We start from the raw sequence: 26,921 nt of genomic DNA, 5'->3' as shown, positions 1-26,921 counted from the left end.
CTCAGTCAGTCCCAGACATTTATTTTCAGGATGCTTGGTTCTGTAAGGGGAGGAACAAACGACCCTCGACTGGATTCCTGGAGGAGTTGTTATGATTTGGTTTAAAGCCTGGACCCAAAAGCACGACTCAGGAAAAAGGTACACAGTGAATAACAAGTCTTCAATGTTCGAATGTGCAGAATAGAGCAAGGGGGAGGGGTGGAGCGTGGTCCCAGGATCCCGACGTGTTCCGTGAAGGCACCGGTGAGGAGGAGAGTGAGAGTGTCCGTGATGTGGAGTCCGCCACGTGGTAATGGCGGCGGTGCTGCGGCACGGCGCAGTAGATTCCGTCTTCTCGAGCGTACTCACTCCGAGGGGAAACCAGTCTATGGGGGAAACACAGGAGAGCTGACGGCGGCAGGAAGGTCCACAGGCAGGCAGAGAAGTAGCACACACGAGATCACGAGGCAAGCACAGCAATCTGAGTTGAGGCGGAGAAAACACAGAGGCATTAGCTACACAAGCTAACAAAGCACGAGGGCAAAAACACAGAAGAGCCAGGACACAAACTACTGCGCAGACTGATGCAACGATCTGGCGACGAGTAGGGAGGAATCCAGAGGCTTCATGGAGAGGTTGATTACTGGAGTGGATTCACCTGGCACTGCCTGTGGAGGGAAGCCACGCCCACATGCACGCACACTACAGACGGGGAATGACACACATACACATGAGGGAGAGGGAGGGGCTGCCATGATGAGGATCATGACAGGAGTGCCTCCGCAACTGAAGGAAGCGGGCACTCCGACAGACCAATCCTCACCAGGCTCAAGGTCAACAAGGCACAAGACCTAAGAGACCCTGTCTTGTTTTGCATGGTAAGATTTACTTTTCATTTCATTTTACTTTCATTGTTAGTTTCTTTTCAGACTGTATGCTGTTTATTGGTAGGTGTGGACACGTTGATCATCTCCCGCCCTCTTTTAGGGCTTTCACACTAGCACAGTTCTGGTTCCCAAACCCAATTTTGAACCAGCCGGCGTGTTCAGACCGAAAAAATAATTGGTTTGGAACCTGAAAAGTCGGTTCCCAGTGGTACCAAAAAATATTTGGTTTTGCCTTGCGAACTGTGTGGGCATGTCACATTCTAGGCTGTGAACTCCGCCTGAAACGTCCTCCCACTTTGGTTCCGCTTAACTGGTGTGGACGCAGGCTCGCCTGACAGCACCAAGGTTCTGAGACTCCAGAACAGCACCGGAACCAGAACCAGAACCGCGATCAATTATCGATTAATTGATAACAAAGCAGTGTAGGAAATAAGCCCGACACACCGACCCAACGTCGCCTGCAGCCGAGCGGGGGCTCGAGCCCGCTTCATCCGGCACTCCTGCCAGCACCGCGGGCTGCTCACTCTCTCACTGCTCGCCTCGAGTCATTTCAGCAGCTGAAGTGACTCGAGGTGAGCGGGGAGAAAGCGAGCAGCCCCCGGTACCAGCACCCCTGCTCCACTACTGGCTCTGGCTCTCCCGAAAACATGTCCTTTTGTATTTTTATTTACCGAGTGAAGAAACCACTTCCCTCTAACGCGAACTGCATTCCTTTCCCTTCAACCAGTGAGCAGCCAGCAGTTTCATCAACACAATAGACATTTACCAGCGACTTCCTTGCAGCATTACAACACATAATCCCCCCGCTGAGACATGGGGGTAATGTAGAGTGAAGATACAGCTACGAAAACAGTAAACTTTCAACCAGCAGGCAGGTTGCGGGAGCCGCCGTGTCAATTAACGATTAACAATTATCGAAGATAAAAAAAATGTAATCGACCAAGTTCCTTATCACTCAATTATCGATCTTCGAAAATTGATGCCCATCCATAATACTGACAGCCAATATTTTTTTTCAACAGATGCTGACATTACAGAGGAGAGGGCCATGCAAATGGCTGCTTGGCTTAAAGGGCCAGTGTGTAATATTTGGCATGGTTTATTGTCAATCTGAATCTGAATATTCTACCCATTAATACGTTTATACAAGTGTATAATCGCTATAAAATAAAATTCGTTCGGTTTTCGTAGCCTTATAGTTATGCTTTTATATATATATAGCAAGGGCCTTGCTTTAGAGAGGTCGCCATCTTGCGCCGCCATGTATGTACGGCAGACCGAGCAGACAATCCAGCCAGCCAGAGAACGCGTTTCACGTGTATAAATGAACCAACGACGACAGCGGAAGGAAGGAAGAAGGAGGAGGAAACAGTAGAGAGTGTTAGTAGTTCGTCGATAGAGAGTAGTGAAAAGTTTTTTAAGTTATAAAGTTTGCGAATGGACCACACTTACCACGCAACAGGAGAGAATGAACCCGAACCGTCATCTGCGAGGAAAAGAAGACACAACTTCATTCCTTGTGATGCACTCTCTGCGGCACTTTTCCTCCTGATGATATATCTCCCCAACGATGGTAGCAGTAGCACCGAATCCCATTCTGTGCATTCAGCCTCTCTTCTCGCCCGCTCAGCATCAAACACATGGAGTTCCTCATCTGTATGCTCCGGCTCAAACAGGTACGGCTCTGGGTCTGTGTCTGCTACAAGAAACTCTTCAAAATCGCGTTCAAAGTCGTCCATTGCAGCTACTATAGTCCGGAGATATTGCTAGGCTAAATAAACAGCTGAGCTCTGTTTACAGGCTACGCTGTCAGTCAGTGTGCGGACTGGAGATTAGTGGAGCAGAGAGGGAGGGGGTGCCCACTCGGAATGGTAAACGAGTATGTGTGTATGAAGTGTGTCTGTTACGCTAGAAGAGTCAGAGTTTGGGATGGAGTCTTTTATCCCCTGGAGTGTTACCGGAGTTTCTGGAGTGCTCAAATAAACTGGCCTTTTTCCAGAACGCTCCTCTGGTCTCCTGCTCGTGAGGGATTCATTACAATATCGTAACATGGCTTAGATTTCTAAATAAACATTCACCTCATCGCTAGATAGACCTACTCCTGAAAAACTCGTGCGCAAGGCTTTTTGTCCCTACGAGGCTACCGTCATTTTCCCGACGGGAGGGGTGAGTGAGAGACCTCTGCAATCTAGAATTTGGCCACTGATGTCACTGTTTTCAACGGTTTTCAACCCATTTTACACACTGGCCCTTTAAAGTCCATGTCTTGCCACTGGACACAGTGACTGAATACATGTGTGATACTACCATCTACCGAGCCAAATGGATACGGGAGCATGGAACAGTTGCTGAAATACAAACAGAGTTTCCACGTTTAGTGGATAACCCAGGGATGGTAGGCTTTGTACTCATTTGGTAGAGCGGACTGTCCAATGACTGAACCGAACCCCAACCCCTGCAGCTGTCACCACTGGTGTGTGTGTGTGTGTGTGTGTGTGTGTGGTGTGTGTGTAAGAATGGGTGAATGAGAGGCTGTTATTAGGAAAGTGCTATATAAGTGCAGTCCATTTACCATCTGGTGTATATACTGAGGTCTTCATTGTCTTGGGGACAACTCAGAAATTTTTCCTTCCTTCTGTACTATGAAAGTTAGAATTTGAAATCACGCATTTCAGGCTGTTGCATTCTATAAATATTAGACAGTTAATAACATTGTTTTTACATAATTAGACCAGATTCACCTGTAATCTTGGCTGTTGTTGACACTCGAGAGAGCTTTTCTTATTGTTGCTATTTTTTCTCCATTCTGCAGATTGCCCAAGACTTCCACAGCTTGCACCCAGAGGCATCAGCCAAGCTGGCTGAAAAGTGGGTGTCACTATTCAGTGAGAAGATCTTGAAGCTGGCAGCAAAAGAAAGAAATGCCGTCATTCATCTGTCGGCTATGAACTACAACGATGACACTGACACTGCAGGTATGCACAGTAATCACTTCCTACACTTTTCTTATTTTAGAAATGTCATGTCTTATTTCTTTGTGTAACAGATTTCATTTTGCTTCTCTGTGTCATGCTCTTTACTTTCATTCGTTACAACCCATGTTAAAAGACAGTATTGGAGTTAAACCAACTTAGGGTGTATTGAGGTATTATCCTGAGTTGAAACTTGTCCCGAGAGCAAAAGCTTTTAGCCGAACGGTAGCCAATCTAAGGATGGCTAACGACTAGCTAGTCTATGGGGCATATGACTCGGTAGAGATATGCCCCGTAGACTAGCTACTTTTTAGTCATCCTTTGATCGAATGCCATTTGGCAGAAATGCTTTTGCTCTCGGGTTTTCTCATCTCGGGATAATACCGCAGTAGACTACGTGCATAACTGTAGGCCAGCTCCAGTACTTCCTGGAGGAAGCTCACACATTGGTTTCCTGTCTAACACTATTGCATGAAGTGATTAACCAGCTGTGTTGCACACCTGAGATTAATCACTTCATCCAAAAGTATTTGACAGGAAACCAATGTGTGAGCTTCCTCCAGGAAGTACTGGAGCTGGCCTACAGTTATGCACGTTGTCAATACACCCTAAGTTGATTTAACTCCAGAATTGTCCTTTAAGGGCTTACCCTGGGGGGGATTCGATGTGGGTGCTCCAGTACCCATATATATATATATATATATATTTTTTTTTTTTTTTTTTTTTAATTGTTCATTTATTAGAAAAGGTGACTTCACAATATACAATATTCAGATAGTCGTATTCACATGGGTCCTTTTCCAGTTTTTCTGTATAAAAGAAATATAGAAATACACTTGTGAGTAGTAATTATGGTCCTAAGAGTATGGAGGTCTTAACTTAAGACCATCAAAGACCTCATGGAGCATGGCCTTGTATCCTCCTCTGCGTGGTCAAGGTTGGCTTGTCCCCAGTCTTCATTGCCCTCTCCCCCATTAACATGTAGTTATCTCACTTGACATACTCACAGTGAACATACTCAATACAAAACTATGTACATCAGAACCAAGAGGGTCTACAAGTTCATCATTTGAAATTAAAAAGTAAGAGAGTACGTGAAATTTCCAGTGGGGTTATACAAAGTCTGCTAGGGATGGGGTTACAAATTCAATCCATTTATTCCAAATATCGTAGAATTTATATTTTTGGACTCTTAAAGAGTAGGTCAATTTTTCCATTCTAAAAATTTGCAGAATTATTCCATACCAATCTTCTAATGTTGGTGGTGTTGGATTCAACCATTTTCTAGTAATAGGTTTTTTTACTAGCAGCCAAAAGGGCCTGCAGCAGTTTTGTATCCCTCCTTTGTTTCAAGCACTGAACATGACCTAAATAAAGGACTTAAAATAAAATAAATTTAAGGGCAATTGAATATCAAACACTGTACTTAGTACATTATGAATGTCCCTCCAATAGCAGTTTAATTTTGGGCATCCCCAGAAAATATGAAAGTGGTGTGCTTCTGCTGAGCCACACTGCCGCCAACATTTTGAACCTGTCTCTCTATACTTTCCCTGCTGTGGAGTTTTAAAATACCTTATCATATTCTTCCAGCAATATTCTCTCAGTATGTGGAGTTAGTGGAAGATGATTAAAACCTGCAAATCTCGCCCCAAACCTCATCAGTCAGCCTCACTGCTGCCTCTTTCTCCCACTTATTTCTAATGTATAAAGTATTCTCATTTTTAGCATTTAGTATCAAGTTGTATAGTTTAGAGATGGCTTCGCTTAGGGTGCCATCTGAGGCCGTTTTAAGGATTTTGAGAAGCTCCAATTCTGCTGTTGAGAGCTCTTTAGATTTACATTCTCGACTGAAGTAATCACGCAGCTGGAGGTACCTGAAAAGTCACTTTGATCTAGGCCGTGTTTGGTCTGCAGGTTCTGAAAACTCTGTAGCTCCCCCCTGTGTATAAATGATAAATAAGTCGTGAGTCCTTTTTTTTGTCCAAGTCTCAAATCTTTTGTCTCCTCTGTTAGGTTTAAAATGTGTATCATATGAGCACCACCTAAAAAGTCTTAGCATATTGTTGATTTCGCATGATTTAATCACCTTCTGCCATATTTTTAATGTGCAATTTATCCAGGGTTTGTTCACTTGTTCTAATTTGGCTGCAAGTCCTCTGTCAGCGATTGTGGCTTGAAGAGGAAAATTAGGGGTTAATTTAAGTTCTGTTTTCTTCCAATTGGCCTTATATTCCTCGTTAAGCCAGTACAATAAAGGGATTAGTTGTGAGGCATGATAGTAGTTTCTAAGGCCAGGAAGTGCCAAACCCCCCTCTCTTTTCCCAACTGTAGGGTATTAAATCGGACCCTTGGTTTCTTTCCTTGCCAAATAAACCGGGGAACCCATTTATCCCATTCTTTAAATTGGTTGTCGCTCACTTCAACCGGCAAGGTCCTAAAATATATATAATAAACGTGGTAGAATATTCATTTTTACGCTTATTCTCGAATTTAGGTTTAGGAAAGGGAAGAGGCTCCAACTGTGCATATCTGCTTTTATTTTTGAAGTTAGTGGTTCATAATTGGCTTGTGTTAGTTTTGAGGGCTCTTTTGTTAAATTTATTCCTAGGTATTTTATGGATTCTGCTTCCCATTTTAGATTGTATTCTTCCTGCATACTTTTAGGGGCAGTAAAATTTAGTGTCATGACCTGTGTTTTGGATATGTTGAGTTTGTACCCTGAAAGATTTCCAAAGTCAGCTAGCAGTTCCATCAGTCCTGTAAATGATTTCTCAGGCTCCTCCAGAAAGACCAAAACGCCGTCCACGAATAGCGCCACCTTCTGTTCAGTTCCCCCAACTGTTATCCCCTTGATGCTCCTATTCTGTCTAACAAGTTGGCCTAGAGGCTCAATAAATAAGGCGAAGAGGAGGGGAGAGATGGGGCAACCCTGCCACGTCCCCCTCTCCAGACCAAAAGAGTCAGAGAGGTCCCCATTTATTTTAATTCGAGCTGTGGGTTTGTCATATAGGGCGCAAATAGTTTTAATGAATCTTTCGTGAAAGCCAGATTTTCCTAATACTCTGTATAAAAATTTCCATCTCACTGAGTTGAAGGTTTTCTCTGCGTCCAGTCCCACTATCAATGATTTAATTCTTTATTTGGTTATCTGATCTATTATATGTAAGGATCTTCTAATGTTATCCAGAGTTTGTCTGTGTTGAATAAATCCTGTCTGATCTAAATGAATGAGGTCAGGCATGATTTTTTCCAGTCTGCGAGCTAGGATGGAAGTAAATATTTTATAGTCCAAGTTCAGGACACTGATAGGACGGTAGCTACTGCAATCTTGTTTGTCTTTGTTCTCTTTGGGGATAACTGAGATGATTGCTTCCCTCCAGGAGGGAGGGATTTCTCCCTTCTCTAGGGTCCAGTTGAAAGCACTAAGTAGTAGTGGGGATAGTTGTGGTTTAAAGGACTTGTACCACTGTAGTAAAGCCATCAGACCCATTAGATTTTCCAGCCTTCAATTTAGAGAGGGCCAAATTCAGTTCCTTATCTGTTATTGGTTGTAATCATTTTTCATTTTGCATAGTTGTAAGTGTAGGTAGTTCCAAGGTTCTCAAAAAGTTGTCTATATGGTTCTCTTCAGGGGCTTGGGGCTGTGAATACAGTGTTCTATAAAATGTTTCAGAGCTCTTTTGGATTCTCTCTAGTTTATTTTCAACTGTCTGTGTTTTGACATTCCTTATTTTATTAACTGTACTGTCAGTTTGTTGTTTGCATAATTTGTGTGCTAGGAATTTTGCTGATTTGCCTCCCACCATGAAATTTCTATGTTTCAGGAAGACATTTTTTTTTCTGGGTTTCTTCTGTGTCATCTATTTCACTCTGTATTTTCCTTATTTCTGACTTCAAAGTAGAGTTTTTATTATTACTATCTGTTCCTAGCAACTGTTTTAATCTTTCTTGAAGTTCAACCAGTCTTTTCCCCTTGAGTCTCTTCATATAAAAAGTTATAGATATTACTTTCCCCGTCATTACAGCTTTCAGCGTGTTCCACAGGATTACAGGTGACACGGTCCCGTTGTCATTAAAATTCAAGTAATCTTCAATTTCCCTTTTCAATTTATCTCTTATTTTTGGATCATTCAATATATTCGAATTTAGTTTCCACAGCACTTTTCTTGTTTTCCTTTCTAAATTCAAGGACAAGAAGATCGGACTGTGGTCAGATAAGTCAGTTGTTTTTATACTGCAGTCTCTTACTTTAAATCTATCTGTCCCAAACATGAAAAAATAATCCAACCTTGAATACGTCAAATGTGGATAAGAGTAATGTGTGAATTCCTTGCTGGTAGGGTACAAATCCCTCCACACATCTATTATACCCAATTCCCCCATCAGTGATTTTACTCTTCTTAGCAAGCATTTTTCCTGTATAGTTGGTCCTGTTGAGTCCAATGAGGATTTAACCTAACACTGAAGTCCACCCCACAAACTACCACTCCTGAGAATCCACTATTAAATTGAAAATATGTCTGTAAAACGTCCATTCACTTCCTGGTGGAGCATAAACATTCATCAAAGTTATTTCTATCCCTTCTATTCTTCCTGTGGTCTTGACAAATCTTCCACTCTCGTCTTGCATCGTCAATATATGTTCATAGTTTAGTGTATTCGATATAAGAGTGGCAACTCCCCTCCTATGGCCTCCCTTATATGAGGATGAAAATACGTGTCGAAAGCCCACCCTTAATTTATCATGCTTGTTCTTACTCATGTGTGTTTCCTTGAGGAAGGCTATGTGGGCTTTTTCTTATTTCAATTTTGACAAAATCTTGCTCCTTTTTATAGTGTTTAAGACCCCATTTACATTAAATTAAATTATCTTCACTGGTTCATTTTGCATTCTGAATTAACAAAAGTAAAAACACTCTCTCCTTCCTGATGAGTAGCAAATAGTCCTCTCTCAACAACAAAACAGAACAGTACAGCAAAACTATAACAAAATATATGAACATTCATCAATTTGAGTTCCCAAACCTTCAACTTTGAGGTCCGCTCACTGACCTGTTTCCAAAATGAGGGATAACCTCTAAATCCCGATTGGATCCGAGGGCCCTCTACTGTGTTACCAGCCATGTGACTCTCTGACCTGTCTCAACTTATCCTCAGAATACAGTGTGTTGCGTCTAGCTCATTTCTTAATGAAACAGCCTCAGCCAGACTCTTTTCCATTGTTATTCTCAGTTGTACAGGTCAATTTGAGTTCTGTGTGTGTCTAAATCTTTGCAGCTTTTCCTTGTAGCTCGGCGCCCTGCTCCTCCGGGCTCCCTGTCGTGCGCATGCTGGTTGCCATGACCACCACTGAATCCTCTCCATTAGCGACCCGGGCTGTGTAATGACGGTCACCTGGAAGCCTCGACGTGCCATGTCCGCTGTAGCCTCCTCTACGGTCTCGTAGGTTGTCGTCCCGTCGTCATAGAAAACTCTTAATCGAGCTGGGTAGAGGGTCTGGAATCGTATGTTTTTGTCCTTAAGGAGCCTCCTCGCCTCCGCGTACTCCCTCCATCTTGTTAGGATCTCTGGAACATAGTCGTGGTCAAGGCTGACTTTACAGTTTTCCCATGTGAAGCCTTTGTTTTGCCAGGCCAGACGAAGTATTTCTTCTTTCATCCTATAGCTAAGAAATTTGACCAGAATCGATCAGAGTTGTACTCCTGTTGTTGGCTGCGGTGCTAGTGCCTGGTGCGCTCTTTCAATCTGAAGCTCTTTCATGTCGTGAATATCAACGTTATCTTTTAGTAGCTTCTCTACGAAAGGGATCACTGACCTGGGTCCTCCTTCTGCCCCTTCGGGAACTCCGTATATTCGCACGTTCTCCCTCCTAGAGCACCCCTCTTGGTCTGTTAGCATCGTTTGGAGCTGCTCTTGTATTTTTAGCATCTCGGCTAGTGCCTCCTCTGCGTTTTGTAACCTTTCTTCGTTCCCGACGATTCTGGCCTCGGCTTCGTCCAGCCTCGAGTTGGTTTTTGCTATCTCTCTCGATGTCTTCAAGCTGCTTTTTATTGTCCTGCCTGAAGTCACGTATTTCTCAAAGAATCATGGTCAGATTCGCCGGCTCTTCATCCATTTCGGTGTCGGCTAGGCTAGTTGTTGGAGAGCTAGCATTAGCCTCCTCCCGTTGTTGCTCTTTAGATTCTTTTTCCGTTCTCTGTACGGGTTGTTTTTTGTTCTTATTTTTAGATGCCATCCTCGCCCGCTTTCCATCTATTTCACATGTAGTGTATCACTACACCCCCATAAACCCCCATATAAAATTTTTAACTCGGTTACAGTTGCAGAGATTAGAGATGAGAATGTGCTGTTCTGCATAAAATGCAAAGTGATGTCATGCTTCTACATGTTTATGTCTTCCTGATGAAATCCTTTGTAGTGGAAAAAGGAAATGTTGATCAGTAATGTAAAAAAAAAAAAAACATCTGTTGGAGCAATACAGCAGCATGGCATGCTTTCAGTGAAACAAATACAAATATTTGTAAAAAAAAAAAAATGCTTAATTAATGTCACTAGAACCATGTCTTTGCCTTTCAGACATGAAGGGAGATGTGGCCCTGCAGATCCTTCCCTATCTTCTCCCTGGATCCAGTTACAAAGTAGCCAAGAACAGCACCCGTCCCACTTTGGATGAGGCAAAGACCTATTTCATCGACAAGAAACCCGTAAGTATAAAAGGGTCAACTGTAGCTCAGGAGGTAGAGCAGGTGTCCTGGTGGTTCAAATCTTGGCTCCTGTGTGCAGGTCAAAGTGACCTTGGGCAAGACACTGAACCCTGAATTGCTCCCAATGGGCTGAGGCGGTACCTTACATGGTAGCAGACCGCCATTAGTGTGTGTGTGTGTGTGTGTGTGTGTGTGAACAGAGAGGATACTGGCGCTGTTTGATCGCTGCTTCTCCACGTGTGTGAATGAGAAGAGTCAGGTGCTTTAGGTGTCATGAAAAGCGCTATATAAATGCAATGAATTATTATACATATTGAACTGTTCGTAAAATGTAAGAGACACTTGAAGGCAATATTTTATTTTCCCTATGTAGTCCATGTCAAAATAACAATGATTCTGTACCCCTGTGAGGAGTATTAAACTTCCCCCAATTGACTTAACATTTATTTCAGTAAAATTATGAAAGTTCCTCCCTCTTGACTGGAATCTGTTATTTTGTTCACCGGTTGGAACCAACATGCCGGAGTATCTCCGTGAAGCCGGGAAAACAAGACCAGAACCATTCGTCTTGGTTCTAGGAAAGGACAATGCTATCTCTCAGGGTTTTTTTGTTTTCAACGGTGAGGCTCAGGAACAGAGGACATTGCTTGCAGCAGTTGATGTCTGCTTTAAATCATTCTATGTTTACGACATCAACTACCCCAAGCAATGCTCCCCTACTTGGGAATGGGAACTGCCCATTGGTTCGACAACCCATTGGTTCGACATCCCATTGTTCCGATCATATTAAACTCATTGTTCCTAAGTCCATTCCGAAATCATCATGATGCCCTGTGGTTAAGGTCTAGTTAGGTTTAGGCACAAAAACCACTTGGTTAAGGTCAGGAAAAGATCATGGTGTGGGTTAAAATGAAAAAGAAAGTGACAAACACATAAGCCGTGAGCCTTCTCCGCCTCAAGCCGGTCGTGGCGCACCATACGCCCGCTGCGAGCCGTTCAGCACCGCGGACAGTCGGACTAATGGGATGTCGAACCAATGACATGGACCCCTTGGGAATTCTTACAGACCACCGTCTATGAGTTACCAGGTGCAAAGTCTTCAGCAGTAAGGTTCCTGAGGATGACCATCACTGCACTGTAGCTCACTAAAGACTACCTGACTGGCGGCGGCTCAGGTGACAGGGTTGCCGTGGGTCACCCTGGCTGCCCATGAGGCTGTCTGCCAGAGAGGACGGCAGTCTGAGGGCTCCATCAGCCCCAACCAGCAGCAAACTCTGTCCACCTCCCACTTTCTCCACATGGGTAGGACAACACAACTCACTCACTCACTTACACTCTTATTCACACACACACACACACACACACACACACACACACACACACACACACTCCTTCATTCTCTCACACGCATGTCTACACACCACCAATGTGCATGCACGTGCACACGTAAACACACACTCCCTGCATCTTCCCACCTGGGCAACTCCCTCCACCTGGGTGAACCCGACTACACCCACACAGACACTAACTGTTTTATTTGATTTGTTGTTGTTTTAACATGATTCAGAGCATTGAGGTTTTATAAGTTTTATAAGGGGTGTGATCTGTATTTTGTATCGCTATACTCCAGATGAAATAACACCACTACCACCTCTCATAGCAATTTTTAATTCCTTAAATCTAAAAAGGATGAATTCCGCTTATTGCCCCTTTGAATGTTGTACTTAAATGTTAGCATGTTCATGACATATACATATATATATATATATATATATATATATATATATATATATACAGTACAGGCCAAAAGTTTGGACACACCTTCTCATTCAATGCGTTTTCTTTATTTTCATGACTATTTACATTGTAGATTCTCACTGAAGGCATCGAAACTATGAATGAACACGTGGAGTTATGTACTTAACAAAAAAAGGTGAAATAACTGAAAACATGTTTTATATTCTAGTTTCTTCAAAATAGCCACCCTTTGCTCTGATTACTGCTTTGCACACTCTTGGCATTCTCTCCATGAGCTTCAAGAGGTAGTCACCTGAAATGGTTTTCCAACAGTCTTGAAGGAGTTCCCAGAGGTGTTTAGCACTTGTTGGCTCCATTAACTCCACATGTGTTCATTCATAGTTTTGATGCCTTCAGTGAGAATCTACAATGTAAATAGTCATGAAAATAAAGAAAATGCATTGAATGAGAAGGTGTGTCCGAACTTTTGGCCTGTACTGTATATATATATGTATATATATATACATATATATATAGTATTTTAAGCGATTTTGTAGTTCTTTTGTTCTGTTTGAATATATTTGATATTCAATACAACCAATGTAAATAGGCAGTTTCTGTGTTTTATGTTTATTGATTTAGAACTGAATCAGAAAAGCCCAGAAAAACCATCAAATTAACCAATGCTGAGTAAGAAATGCCCAGCATTGGGTAAAGAATTCCATAAATAACATTAATCCAACAAAGGGTAAAAAGTGTCCCACACTACTGGCTCAATGGGACCCATTTTTGGGTAAAATAGGTCGACCCAGTATGTTGGGTCAAATTTGTAACACAAGGGCCCTGGGTCCTTTTGACCCAGGACCTAGTAGGTGATATAGTGACTACCCATTGGGTCACTGAAATTACCCAGTTTGGGTGATTATTAACCCAAATTTATATATAAAAAATCAGTCTGGTGATATTTTTCTCGATGAAAAACAGAAAAGGGAGGTGATCAGAAATTTATGTCAAGAATCTTATAAAGAGAATGATATTGATTCTGGATGTGTTAGTTTATTGCTCCAATCTGTTCCCAGAAGCACTGCACTTAACGATAATTTTCTGTTAGGAGAAGTTAAAAAAGAGGAGGTGATTCAGGCTATCTAACAGTTAAATGTAGATAAAAGTCCTGGTCCCGACGGTCTTCTGACTGAGTTTTATCAGTTATATATAGATGACATGTTAAATCTCCTCACACTTATGAAGGTGTGCACTCTGGTACTTTTGGTGACTCTTTTTATGAAGGCGTGTTGCACTTATTATATAAAAAAGGAGACAAGACAGATATAAATAATTACAGGCACCTGACTATCATGAATACAGATTACAAAATATTAGCTAAAATAATAATGAATAGATTAAATGATACTCTAGATGATATTATAGAAAAAGAACAAACGTGCAATTAAAGGACGTCTGATGTGGGACAACTTGTGCACATTGAGAGAGACTCTACAAAAACGAGACTTTTTCATAATCGGGCTTGATCAAAAGAAAGCCTTTGATTATATCTCTAGAGACTACCTGTGGTCTGTGTTGGAAGCAAATGGCTTCCCTAATGATTTTATCCATATGATACAATATCTGTATAGAAAGTCATGTGTTCGTATAAACGTCAATGGTGTACTAACTGATTCTTTTAGCGTAGAAAGAGGTGTAAAACAGGGCTGTCCACTGAGTGCTGCTTTATATATCTTGGCAATTAGCCTGTTAATCAAAATAATAAATGCTGACCCTTTGATATCTGGTCAACTTATTAATAACAGTTGCAATGTTAAAGCAATGGCATACGCCGATGATGTTACTGTTATCATAAAGAATCAGTTAGAGATGGATATTTTAATTAACCACTTGTGTCTCTATGAACTGGCGTCTGGTGCTAAATTAAATCATAGAAAGACTGAAGGAATTTGGATAGGAACAGAGAGTAAAAAACCTCACTTAAATATTCAAATAAAAGAAGATATATTAAAATACTTGGTTTGACCCTCTGTCATAATGATTGTAGTGAACGAAATTGGGATGAAAAACTGAATATTGTTAAAGAAGAAATTAATAAATGGAGAAACAAAGACACTAATTATAAATCTAGAATTAATATAATGAAAACATACATTCTATCCAAACTCCTCTTTCTTGCTAATATATTTCTGCCAACTCCCAGCATATTAAAACAATTAAATAAACAATGTGTGAACATGGGTCCGGGGAACCACCAGAAAAGTCACTAAACGTGACCTTTTGTTTAAAAGCAGAGAGTATGGAGGCCTTGGCGCCGTTGATTTGAGTGTTAGATTGATAATTGTTTTCGTTAAAAATGTGTCAGCGGCCATCTCTAGAAAAGCACCCTGGGTCTGTCTTGTTAAAAACTGGGGGAAAAAAACGGGGCAGTGCAAGACAACACCCTTATTATACATTACTATATTCACATTTTTTATATGAACATAGATGTGTACAAATAAACTGGGTAAGTGATACAAGTAAAATAATTTTTAATAAAATAAATGATTTAAATATGGTGGTGTAATTAAATATAAAAATATCCTGGAGAAAGATTATGATAGTAATTAAAATAATAAATGACAAGAGATACTCAGAGAGCATCAGGGATGTCCGCTGGCTCATTTCAGTTTCCAGGCTCCCTGTACGAGCTGTTGTTTCATGGAGCTGTTATGTCACAACTACAGAATGTCTGATGATTTACTGTAATGAACAAGAGACACAACAACATCTGTTAATTGACTGTTATAGATCGCAGCAAGTGTGGAATATTTTACATGGACTTGGTCTATCTTGTGACATCAATTATAACTCAGTAACTTACGGACTCATAACAGAAAACATCCCACAGAAACGCAAAGAACTGTATCAACTGGTCATTATCATCACTACATACAAACTTTGGAAAACCAGATGTGCCATGGCCTCCAACAGACTGTTATAGACGGAGACATGGTAATAAAACACATCCAGGCTGACCTCCGGAGGAGAAGGACATTAGACAAGACATTTTGCACTTTTAATGCACTCTATTACATGCACCTTGTTGCCTACTTGCACTTTAATATTGTAAAGTGTATTTTTTGTGAGTGAGTGGTGTTGTTTTGTGTGATTTTCTGTGTTTTGGAACATGTTTCGGTTGTTGCAGTGTATTTTTTGTATCAAATTCAATAAAGCATTTTTGTAAAGAAAAAAGAAAAAAAATGGTGGCAAAGCCAGAGCCAAAGCAAAGACCCGCTCCTCCCGTGCTGGGCTCCAGTTCCCAGTCGGCCGTGTCCACAGGCTGCTGCGCAAAGGAAACTATGCGGAGCGTGTCGGTGCCGGCGCCCCCGTCTACCTGGCGGCTGTGCTGGAGTACCTGACCGCTGAGATCCTGGAGTTGGCTGGAAACGCTGCCCGCGACAACAAGAAGACCCGTATCATCCCCCGTCACCTGCAGCTGGCTGTCCGCAACGACGAGGAGCTCAACAAGCTGCTGGGCGGAGTGACCATCGCTCAGGGCGGCGTGCTGCCCAACATCCAGGCTGTTCTGCTGCCCAAGAAGACCGAGAAGGCCGCCAAGGCCAAGTAAACCTGGACACTCTTTGGCTGCTGGAAACTGGCCCCCAAAACGGCTCTTTTAAGAGCCACACACTCCCCTCATAAAGAGCTCTGATTCTCATGTCGCAGATGTAAATAATCAATTACGAGTAAAAAAATTTTTTTCTATCTAATGTCCTGCTATAAATCTTTGACAATGAAAAAACACAATTATCCCAAATGTACATGTTTTGAAAAAGCAGTCCCGTGATAATAGTGTCAAAGTAAGAAACTAACTAAAGGAGATCATAAAGGGGCATAAAAACGCTTCAAAAGTAGTTAACCTTTCTGAAATAATCCCCAGAGGATCTGAACAATTTAAGTCATTCAAAGTGACCAGAAATACAGAAGGCAAAGATACAGAGTCAGAGAGAGATGCTACCAGATACAAGATGGAGGCAGCTAATGACCAAATAGCCTACTGAACAAACCTCAAAGGACATAAAGCACAACAGTGTACAAACAGTACGCTGTGGGTGGCCTGGCAAAAACTACGCACAGGGCATATTAATTTCAATTGATAATATTAAGCTGAACCCATCAGGAGAGGCTGAGCCACTGTTTGTTTTTTGTTCAGTGTATTTATTGACATTAATGGAGGTGGTCACCAGTTGACAATCTCAGAGGGCCTGGATCTAGCTATTTTAAGTACTTTATTTTTCTGTATGAGTCCTATTTCACAAACGTGGACAGACTTGGCCTAACATGTCATTTTCACAGGTGTCCTCTCAGATGACAGTTCCCATGGATTGTTTAGTGATCGGGTGACTGTCATCCAGCTGAAGATTGGGTCTCATTTGTTTTTTTCACTTTTTTCCCCCCCAATAATCATCACTTGGATTTGTTTGTTTATATCTTCATTGACACATGAGGTTGACCAATTATCGGGCCAGCTGATGAGTGGATGTTCTAAGCTACTGAGTTTAAATTACCCATTATAGTTGTTTGTACAGTAGATAAGTCCACAATACTCTTTAGTTTACACATAAATGCCAGCCTTCATATTTAATTGCTTTATAAAATGTCTTGTTTTGGAATTGTGTTTGGTTTTGTATCCTCTGGAGGCTCCAGACTTGTTTTATATAATCTTGAAATAATTTATTGAATATATCCCTCTTTTGCTGTGTAGGTTTTGATATTTGTGCAATTTAATTCTGGTAGAAGTTGTTGTATGCTGCGCCTGACTGTCATGTCCCCAGTCAGTGTGATCAACAGGGCTCCTCTGGGATAGTCATGAAACACATCAGTAATTATCATCTTAAGTATAACATTCATTATTCTGACATGGGCCATTCTCCATAATTACTACCTTTACTTTTGGTACTTTAAGAATATGTGATAGTAATAATTTGTATTGTTGAGAAAGTAAAACTTTGAATGCAGCACTTGTAACAGAGTATTAAATTGCTCCTTTTTAAAGATCAGAGTTCTTACAGAACTGGTCAATTAGGACAACTTTCATAAAGCAACTCAACTATAAACTTGTGAAGTTTAGTTGTTAATCATTGTTGTCCTGTTGGTGTCAGTCAATAAGTCACCTCACACCTCTGTTTCTACAGTAAATACATCTGATCGCAGGGAAGGTTACATGTTTTGCGTGTGCTCAGTCTCGCTCAGAAGAAACTGAGGTGAGCAGGCTAAGCAAATAAATTGGTTACTCAGATAAAGGAGATAAACGCTTGCTTCAGGGACTTCTACACGGAATTGTATTTCAGTAGAGTAAATGCCACTGAAGCTGATTTTTCCAACTTTTTTGCCAGTCTAAAGGTTCCTCAATTAGACAGTGCATCACAAGATGATATGGATGCTCCAATTTCTAAAACTGACGTCTTGAATGCTATTCAGGCCTTCCCCTCTGGAAAAGCAGCTGGCCCAGACAGCTTTGGCTGTGAATTTTACAAAGCATTCCATGAAAAACTTGTCCCTTTCATGCTTAGGATGGTGAATGACTCCATGTGAAATAAGAAGCTCCTCAGCTCATTGTATGCAGCAAATATTTGTTTGCTTCTAAAAAAGGGAAAGGAAGAGTCTGACCCTGCAAGTTATAGGCCTATTGCTCTTTTAAATTGTGATCAGAAAGCAATAACTTAAGTTCTGGCTAAAAGATTGGGTCATCATATTTCAGCAAATGATGAAATACTTCAGGGTGTGAAGTTTTGTGATGTTGAAAATACGTGAATGATTTGCTGATCTGTTTCTTGGACCCAGTAGTCTCTGTTCCCGACCTCCTGACCTACACTAAATCATTAAGCAGACTGTCAGGATTACAATCGAAAAATTGTGAGTTTATGCCTTTGAAGAATAATTTGTGTCCTGTATTCTGGAAATCATTGCCATTAAATTACTCGCTACCCACATTAACTATCTTGGACTTAAGGTTCCTAGAAACCCCAAATTTTAATTCAAATTAAAAATTGATTTTTTTGGATATGATGGACAAGCTAAGTTCAAATAAACACAAGAAGTTTGTGCTCTAGAGAAAGGATCAGCACTCAGCGAATAACCTCCTAAGCCCTATGATAAGCTAATATGGCAAGGCTTAACTATACAAACCAATGAGCAGTGATAACTAGCATGTCTTTGGGGTTTATTGTTTATTGTTTATTTGGATCCCCATTAGTCTTCATGGAAATGAAGACTATTCTTCCTGGGGTCCACATTAGATCAAACAAGACAATTACAACATTATAGCATTTACACAAAGGATTACATCATTCCTCCTAAATATATTAACATGATTATAGAAATTTACATAAACTAATACAATGTAAAAGTTTTAAAATGATCAAAAAGGAATAACATAAAGTCACTCCAGGTAAATATTTAACATGATTATAGAAGAGCTATAACATGATTATAGAAGAGTTTTAACATGATTTTAAAAGAGTCATATGATTTTAGAAGAGTTATAACATGATTATAGAAGAGTCACATGATTATAGAAGAGTATCATGAAGCAGCATGAAGTAAAATGAAGTATAATATGACATTCAATACAGATGTATTAACATGATAAGAGAGTTAAACATAATTTCATAATTGCATAGTACTATTCAACATAATTTCATGACGAAACACAGCTTCCTTCAGTTTCATTTTAAAACTCGACATTCCAGCAATTGTGATCAAGTGTGGGGGGAGACTGTTCTAGTGAGCTACAGCTCTATACATAACTGACTTTTTAAGTGCATTGGTTCTAGGTAAAGGCAAAGTGAAGTTGTTACCTGAGGCATGCCTAGTGCAATAACTATGTTTTTCATTTATTGGTTGAAGTTGTAAGAACAAATAAACAGGTTTATGTGAGGTATAAGTCTTTCTCAAGAACATTATAAAACTATAAGCCAGTCTCTCCTCCACCAGTATCCATGCGAGCCTCGCGTGCATACTCATAACACTGTCTCTGATAGAGCACCGCAGAGCAAGGCGTGCTGCTCTGTTTTGAGTAAGCTGAAGTTTAAAAAGATCTTTCTTTGAGGCATCAAAGGGGTCATCGGATGGGAACCTCATCGGATGGGAACCTCCTTTCACCAGTGTTTCGTCTAGTTGGTCCCACGACACCTCCAGGAGGCTAGACAGTGGTCTCCAGCGTCCCAGAGACACTCCCCTAATGCCAGGTCTCACTGCTCCCCTCCCTGCACCAACCCAATAACCTCCTTTACCTTACACATGGCTTTCTCAGCCCAAACAGCACTGCCACCTTCAACAAACCCAGGCTCCGTACATGCGAGCTCTAGGTAGAAGCAGGGCTGATACTACCTTTCCTAGCACATTCACCATACTCTATTTCACACGCTACATAGCATAACTACAATATAAGCTAAAGTTAAAGGAGCTAAATAAACTTACAGGATCAGCAAACACACTCACCTTGCTGCATGGCCTCAAACAAAATGGATTCAAATAGGCCACTCCCACACTTAAATAACCTTACTCTTCCTGGACTTCCTCCTTACTTACACATGGCTTTCTCAGCCCAAACAGCACTGCCATTTTCAACCAAACCCAGGCTCCGTACATGCGAGCTCCAGGTAGAAACAGGGCTGATACTACCTTTCCTAGCACATTCACCATACTCTATTTCACACACTACATAGCATAACTACAGTATAAGCTAAAGTTAAAGGAACTAAATGAACTTACAGGATCAGCAAACACACTCACCTTGCCGCATGGCCTCAAACAAAATGGATTCAAATAGGCCACTCCCACACTTAAATAACCTTACTCTTCCTGGACTTCCTCCTTACTTACACATGGCTTTCTCAGCCCAAACAGCACTGCCATTTTCAACCAAACCCAGGCTCCGTACATGCGAGCTCCAGGTAGAAACAGGGCTGATACTACCTTTCCTAGCACATTCACCATACTCTATTTCACACACTACATAGCATAACTACAGTATAAGCTAAAGTTAAAGGAACTAAATGAACTTACAGGATCAGCAAACACACTCACCTTGCCGCATGGCCTCAAACAAAATGGATTCAAATAGGCCACTCCCACACTTCCTTTTCCTGGATTTCCTCCTGAGAGGAAGTGGATCTCTCCATCTGATCTCAAGGAGTTATGTGCCCTGTTTAGTAGCTCCCCCTGCTGGCCCCCAACTGACATTATTTCTTCTCTTATAGATAAACTGGCTACATTTAATTGCTTCATCTGACATTTCCCTCACTGTCTTCCTCAAACTCTGTCCCCGCACTCTGAGTTCCCCCAGGAGCGAGACAGCTGATCTTGCTATGAATCCCCTACACCCCACTTCCACTGGACAAATCCTAGTCTTCCATCCTCGCTGCTCAGCTTCTGCATAGGCTTCTTCCACTGAGGTTTCCCAAGGAACTATCAGCTCAATGAAATAAACTATCCGTTGACTCACTGACCACAACACTAAGTCAGGCCTCTGCCTGGTACAAACTATTTCCTGGGGAACAACAAGCTTTCCCCCTAAATCTACTTGCATTTCCCAATCACAAGCACCTTCTAGGCGGCCACACCCTTGCCTCCTCACTAACTTATCTCTTCTGTGTTTCTCTCCCTTACGGACAAACTGAATTGCTAAACTCCTTTTCTTAAAACCTTCTGAATTCACCTGTCTTCGTTTCCCTTCGATGCCTGCAGCTAAACATTTTAACACCTGGTTATGTCGCCATGAATATCGGCCTTGTGACAAGCTAACTTTACAGCCTGACAAAATATGCTTTAAGGTTGCGGTACGTGAACACAAAGGACATGATGGGTCCTCATTTACCCACAGTTTTAGGTTCTGGGGGGTTGGTAACACATCGTATATAGCCCCTACCAGGAATCTAATACGATTCTCCTCCATACTCCACAGGTCCCTCCAACTAAGCTTCCTCTTCTCTACACCTTCCCAATTCAACCACTGTCCTGTTTAGCCTGGGCCACTACCTTTGCACCCGTTAGCATCTCTTCCTGTCTACGTATCTTTTCTACAACCAGCTTTCTTTTATCTTTGAAACCTGCTTTATTCCATACCGGTTTGCCTGAGCCAAGCCCCAGGCCTCCCCGGCCAAACTGAACATTACCTACAATCTCTGCATGCCTAAGAGCTGCCTCTGCCTCCTGAACTGTCGATCTTGGGTTCCACTTCCACCCCTTGGTTGGATTTGGAACCACACTCCTAACTACCACGTCCTTACTGCCAGATAACAACAGCTCTGTCCTGACCTTGGTACATTTAAATTCCTCTGTTAAACTAGATATTGGCGGCTGAAGTATCCCTTTTCCATACAATGCAACACTACTTAGGCACTTAGGAGCACCCAGCCACTTCCTAATATAGGAGCTAACCGACCTTTCAATTCTCTCCACTACGGATATTGGAATTTCATAAATTGACAATGGCCACATTAACCTAGCCCAAATTGCAAACACCACAACTTCAACTTTCCTGGAAGTTTGGATTTATCTATTCTATCCAATCCTTCTGCCACATCTTTCCTAAATTTCACCACCTATTCCTCATCATTCAACTCCACATTGTACCACCTGCCTAAGCTCTTGACTGACTTTTCCCTAATTGTTGGGATTTCCTCATCATCTATGACAAACTTCCTATCACTTAACTTCCCTCTACGTATTGAGATGCCATAATGCCTATTTCTAGCCTCTGCCAACCTGTTGTGAAACCTGCTGTACTTTGACACAACCTAATATCCTGAAAATATGCTTTCACTAAGTTAACAACTACCTGTGACATTCTGAAATAGTCAAACGCACTCCAAATGAGGCTATGCGGTACTGAATCAAACGCATTTGCAAGATCTAAAAATACTACATGCAGGTCCCTTTTCTTAATCTTCGCTGCCTGAATCTGGTGCCAGATCATGCTAGTATGCTCTAAACACCCTGAAAAACCTGGTATTCCTGCCTTCTGCACCATGGTATTCCTTTCTAAGTAGCTAGCTAATCTCTGCGCAACTAAGAGCTAATATGAGGAACTGGAGGTTGCTTCCCCTTTCATGAAAGCACGAAAGAGCAGCTCAGTCGCTGTCCAAGGTTCTGTTTCATGACATCATCACTGAGTGTTTGTTTCTCATCTTGGTAGTTTCAGCTGACAGTGAGCTGTGATGCTGCCACCAGGCTGCAGTCTTTGTATTGGACCACAGACACTGACACCTAAAATGTAGAGCAAAGGGAAATAAGAAACAGAGATGCCTTTACCTCAGGATGATCAATAACATGCACACAACATGTGCTCTGGATTTAATCTTTTTCCAGAAAAGGGCAAACGCTGTGACAGGCTGTGACAAATTCAGGGTAGAAACAGTCAGACTGAAGGACAGGGAGTCAGAAATGAGAGGACAGGTGAGTGTATAAAGGTTTGTTGTGCTTGTGCACACTGACTGACGACATTCCTGCTACCATTAATGTATTTTTTATTTATATGAAATATAAACGTTTATGTTTCTGTTACGTAACATAGGTAAATAATGTAAAGTATACCTTTCCACATCAGAGCCTCTAATAAATCCACTCAACATGTGTGTCCTTCTTGAATTTTGGGTCAAACTGGTTTGTATTCAGAACAATGACAGATAGGTTATCTGAGCTGCTGTTACTCTGAAAGTTTTGAAGGAAGTCCAAATCTAAATTTCAGTCAGTCCTCACCTTGAACCTCAGCAGAAAACACCGAATAGGCTAACTGTTGTGTGACACTTGATTAAGTCTTTTAATAATATTTAGGAATGTATCCGTGAAACTGTGTGTAACATTTAAAGCCACGTACTGCTTCCACAGGACAGCTGACATGTATTTGTCGGTGTGGTTGATCATTAATAGTACAACTACTGACTATTTAAATCTAAAGGAGTCACAGCAGCAGCAGCAGCTCTGATGGTCAGTCTGGCTGAACTGCACCATGAGCCTCGGCCATCATCAGTGTGTTTGCTGACACCAGAATAACTTCAGTTTATTCCAAAGTCATCAACAACAGATGGTTGTTTTTACACTGAGTCCCTGAACAAACATGTGGGCTGCTGGAAAACGGCTTTGGTGGAGCTGTGATGCATTTGAAGTCATTTTAGGAGACAAATGAGTGGGAAAAGCCGCTGAGCAGTGCTGGCCACGGCGGTGAATAGGTGAGGTTTGGAGGCTCCACAGACAAAATGCAGAGAGCATCAGAGCTCTACATGACTTGAATATGAAGAGACACAAGTCCGCTATCGGCTCCCTTCGCTGTCAGCCTTCAGCACTTGTCCCACATTTAGTTTTTCACCTTTTGTCAGTCAAGAGAAAACACAAGTGCTCCAGCTTTCACACTGCACAGAGGAGCCACGGGCTGGGTTGAGTCTCCACGGTTCTCACGGTGTGTTTAAGGACAGCCTCCTGCTCGGAGCTTTTAACAGTCCAGTCAGACACTCTCGTGTGTTACTGGGCAAGAACAACATGGCAGAGACAGCTCCAGCTCCAGCTCCGGCCGCCGCGCCGGCCAAAGCCGCCAAGAAGAAGGCGCCGAGACCGAAGAAGACCGGTCCCAGCGTCGGCGAGCTCATCCTGAAAACTGTGGCCGCATCCAAGGAGCGGAGCGGCGTGTCTGCGGCCGCCCTCAAAAAGGCTCTGGCTGCCGGAGGCTACGATGTGGACAAGAACAAGTCCCGCGTCAAGACGGCCATCAAGGCCCTGGTGGCTAAGGGCTCTCTGGTCCAGACCAAAGGGACCGGGGCCTCCGGCTCCTTCAAGATGAGCAAGAAGGCTGCCGAACCCAAGAAGGTCAAGAAGCCGGCCAAGAAAGCCGCTCCTAAAGCCAAGAAGCCCGCAGCGGCCAAAAAGCCCAAGACAGCGGCAGCTAAGAAGCCAGCAGCCGCTAAGAAGTCTCCCAAGAAGGCCAAGAAACCCGCAGCGGCCAAGAAAGCAGCCAAGAGCCCCAAGAAGGCTGCAAAGAGCCCGAAAAAGACCACCAAGAGCCCCAAGAAGGTGGCCAAAAAGGCCCCTGCAGCCAAGAAAGCCCCCGCAAAGAAGGCAGCCAAGCCCAAAGTCAAGAAAGCAGCAGCCAAGAAGAAGTGAGCTGTCATCAGTCTCATCAACAAACTACTCACTAAAAGGCTCTTTTAAGAGCCACCCACACCATTCTTAAAGAGCCTTTCCCCATTTATTATTTCAATACAATAAAAGAAGAAGAAAAAAACTAGTGTTAGATTAAATATTTATTATGTATAGCTACTGAATATTAATTTTTTATGGCCTAATTACAAAACTAAAAACAAAGAGCTAAATGTTCTTTTCACATCTTATCATAATTGATATAAATAAACGTGTTTTTTCTTACAGTTGTGTTTTCAGTGGTGGAATGTATCTAAGTAGGCTTAAGCATGTGTTCAATAGCATTTCCATTTTATGTTGGTTTATAGGTTATTTCTGCAACTCTTTCCTCCACTACATTTATCTGACAGCTGCTTTATCATAATTCTGAATTCACTGCTTCACTATTGTAAAATGCATAGTCATCTGTATACTAAGACAAAAGTGAGCTCAGTTTATTGGAAAGAGTCATGATCCAGTCTTAGAAGAAATATAATGATAATAAACAGGGTCTTTTCACAACTGCTGTCATTAAACACACTGACTACAGATGTATTTACAGTGGTAGAATGTAACTAAGTAGGCTTAGGTGCTACTTTGAGTATTTTCATTTTATAGGCTATTTCTGCATCTCCTTACTCCATTACATTTATCTGACAGACATATCAACAAATAAATGATGAGGTATTATTAAACTACCCATATGATTATTAAATTAATTCATTAAAATGTCCATCTTGTCCAACTGGACATGCTGATCAAGAAGGCCAGCTCTGCCCTGGGATGCTCTCTGCACTCTGTGCAGGTAGTGGGAGAAAGGAGGATGACAGCTTGGCTGCATCATGAGAGGTAACTTTACTTTTTGTACTGTAAGTAGTGACGCTAATAAATGAAAAAATATGAATGTAGGATTTTGACTTGAAACAATATTTTCACAATAATGTCACGTTTACTTTAAGTCATCATACTTTTCAGACAGTCCACGCACTGAGGTGTGTGAAAGTCCGTTTGTGACAGGTTTCAGATATACTCGACGGCCAGTCCAGGCCTGCTCTCAGTCGGTTTTTGAGTAAGCATTAATATTGTTGCCACGATTGCATAACATAGATGGTACTGTGGACACTTTTCCCTTAATCAATATGAGTGACTCAGAGGAAACCACGTCAAATGGGAACATACAGCGGTATCACATCAACAGAAACGAGCTCTTGAGGTGATGTGGGTGGCTCTTAAAAGAGCCGTTGTGTTGCAGTGAGCTGAGACGGTGATTTAACCTCCGAAGCCGTACAGAGTGCGGCCCTGCCTCTTGAGAGCATACACCACATCCATGGCGGTCACAGTCTTCCTCTTGGCGTGCTCGGTGTAGGTGACGGCATCACGGATGACATTCTCCAGGAACACCTTCAGCACACCGCGGGTCTCCTCGTAGATCAGACCGGAGATACGCTTCACTCCACCACGGCGAGCCAGACGGCGGATAGCGGGTTTGGTGATTCCCTGGATGTTATCACGGAGAACTTTGCGGTGACGCTTGGCGCCTCCTTTCCCGAGTCCTTTTCCTCCCTTGCCGCGACCACTCATTTTGTCAGAGTCTACTTTGAACCGAAACAAAAAGTGAAGGTTGGACGTTGTGAACGTGGGGAAATAAATCCTTGCTGCGGACGTAGTTGAGCTCTGCTGGGCGGAGACATTTGTTCTAACAATAGAAACTAGGACACTGATGAACCCTTCACCTTCACAGTAGAGGCGGGAAATTACTGTTCTACTGTGAGTGACTCATCTTTAAACCACCTTTTTTGTCTCTTCTTTATGAGAATAAAAACCAGTTCATGAAAACCATATGAAACAAAAAAAGTTTTACATAAGTATATTTAAAGTATATGAATAACAGTATTTCAAGACAATTGCACAAAATAAACAAAACAAACAGAAGACAAACAACAATAAAAGAGACAAAAAGAAGATACAAGGATGTTTTTTAGGAACTAAAAAGAATAACTGAGTAAAATTCACTAAAATTCATTGACTTACATAATGTGTGCTTGTAAGTAAAGCAAAGTTGAGAATTTCGAAAACTAAATTAATGAGCTTCAAGAGTGCATTTATTTGATATCTGAGGTCAAAGGAGAAATACTTTGTGTATTATTTTTTACAAAAAGAGCAGGAGGCATTATGGTCTGTAAACAATGCCAAATATATCAACAAGGAATTAAACATATAATTTATATCTCTTTGGAACCATTTATTAAAGGATATATATTTGTTTCTGATGAGTTTATCACAGTTGTTCCAGAGAGACGTTTTATGAAAGGTCAATTTTTGTCTTATCCTTCTGCCTGATGTAAGAATTGTGTCACAGTGAATACACTGTCCTCAGTTGGTAAACAGCATTTTTTTGTTTCGTATCAAATCTCCATTAGTCACGACAGGATATGTAACTGTAGCACTTAATTTGAGTCTTTATATCCTGAAGTCAACTG

The 26,921-nt window shown here is 41.7% G+C and overlaps 3 protein-coding genes and 1 pseudogene across 3 annotated transcripts in view; 3 read left to right on the top strand and 1 right to left on the bottom strand.

The window, feature by feature from the left end:
* Positions 1 to 26,921, top strand: part of LOC125887275 (uncharacterized) — a 753,166-nt pseudogene that overhangs the window by 53,740 nt on the left and 672,505 nt on the right.
* On the top strand, positions 293 to 15,924 carry LOC125888124 (histone H2A-like). The gene is made up of 4 exons (XM_049575350.1): positions 293 to 340; positions 3,679 to 3,841; positions 10,418 to 10,545; positions 15,521 to 15,924. Exons 1-4 carry the CDS (start codon positions 293 to 295, stop codon positions 15,893 to 15,895), a joined length of 714 nt encoding a protein of 237 aa, XP_049431307.1. The 3' UTR covers positions 15,896 to 15,924.
* LOC125887947 (histone H1-like) lies at positions 23,789 to 24,592 on the top strand. Its single transcript, XM_049575100.1, has one exon. The coding sequence runs from the start codon at positions 23,809 to 23,811 to the stop codon at positions 24,424 to 24,426; it is 618 nt and encodes a 205-aa protein (XP_049431057.1). The 5' UTR covers positions 23,789 to 23,808; the 3' UTR covers positions 24,427 to 24,592.
* The window catches only part of LOC125887943 (histone H3-like), a 33,811-nt gene continuing 32,400 nt past the window's right edge, over positions 25,511 to 26,921 (bottom strand). The window contains exon 2 of the mRNA XM_049575096.1: positions 25,511 to 26,036. Coding sequence (XP_049431053.1) covers positions 25,711 to 26,036 — 326 coding nt within the window. The 3' untranslated portion in view covers positions 25,511 to 25,710. The remainder of the gene's footprint in view (positions 26,037 to 26,921) is intronic.

Source organism: Epinephelus fuscoguttatus, linkage group LG4 (assembly GCF_011397635.1).
Source record: "Epinephelus fuscoguttatus linkage group LG4, E.fuscoguttatus.final_Chr_v1".
Taxonomy (NCBI): Eukaryota; Metazoa; Chordata; class Actinopteri; order Perciformes; family Serranidae; genus Epinephelus; species Epinephelus fuscoguttatus.
This window is presented reverse-complemented; position numbering and strand designations above follow the sequence as displayed.

Excerpts from the sequence above, each read along its gene's own strand:
- LOC125888124 (XM_049575350.1), top strand. The coding sequence starts at position 293 with ATGGCGGCGGTGCTGCGGCACGGCGCAGTAGATTCCGTCTTCTCGAGC. Across the intron at positions 3,842-10,417 it reads CGATGACACTGACACTGCAG|ACATGAAGGGAGATGTGGCC; the intron begins GTATGCACAGTA and ends TTTGCCTTTCAG. Across the intron at positions 10,546-15,520 it reads ATTTCATCGACAAGAAACCC|AAAAAAAATGGTGGCAAAGC; the intron begins GTAAGTATAAAA and ends TAAAGAAAAAAG.
- LOC125887947 (XM_049575100.1), top strand. The coding sequence starts at position 23,809 with ATGGCAGAGACAGCTCCAGCTCCAGCTCCGGCCGCCGCGCCGGCCAAA.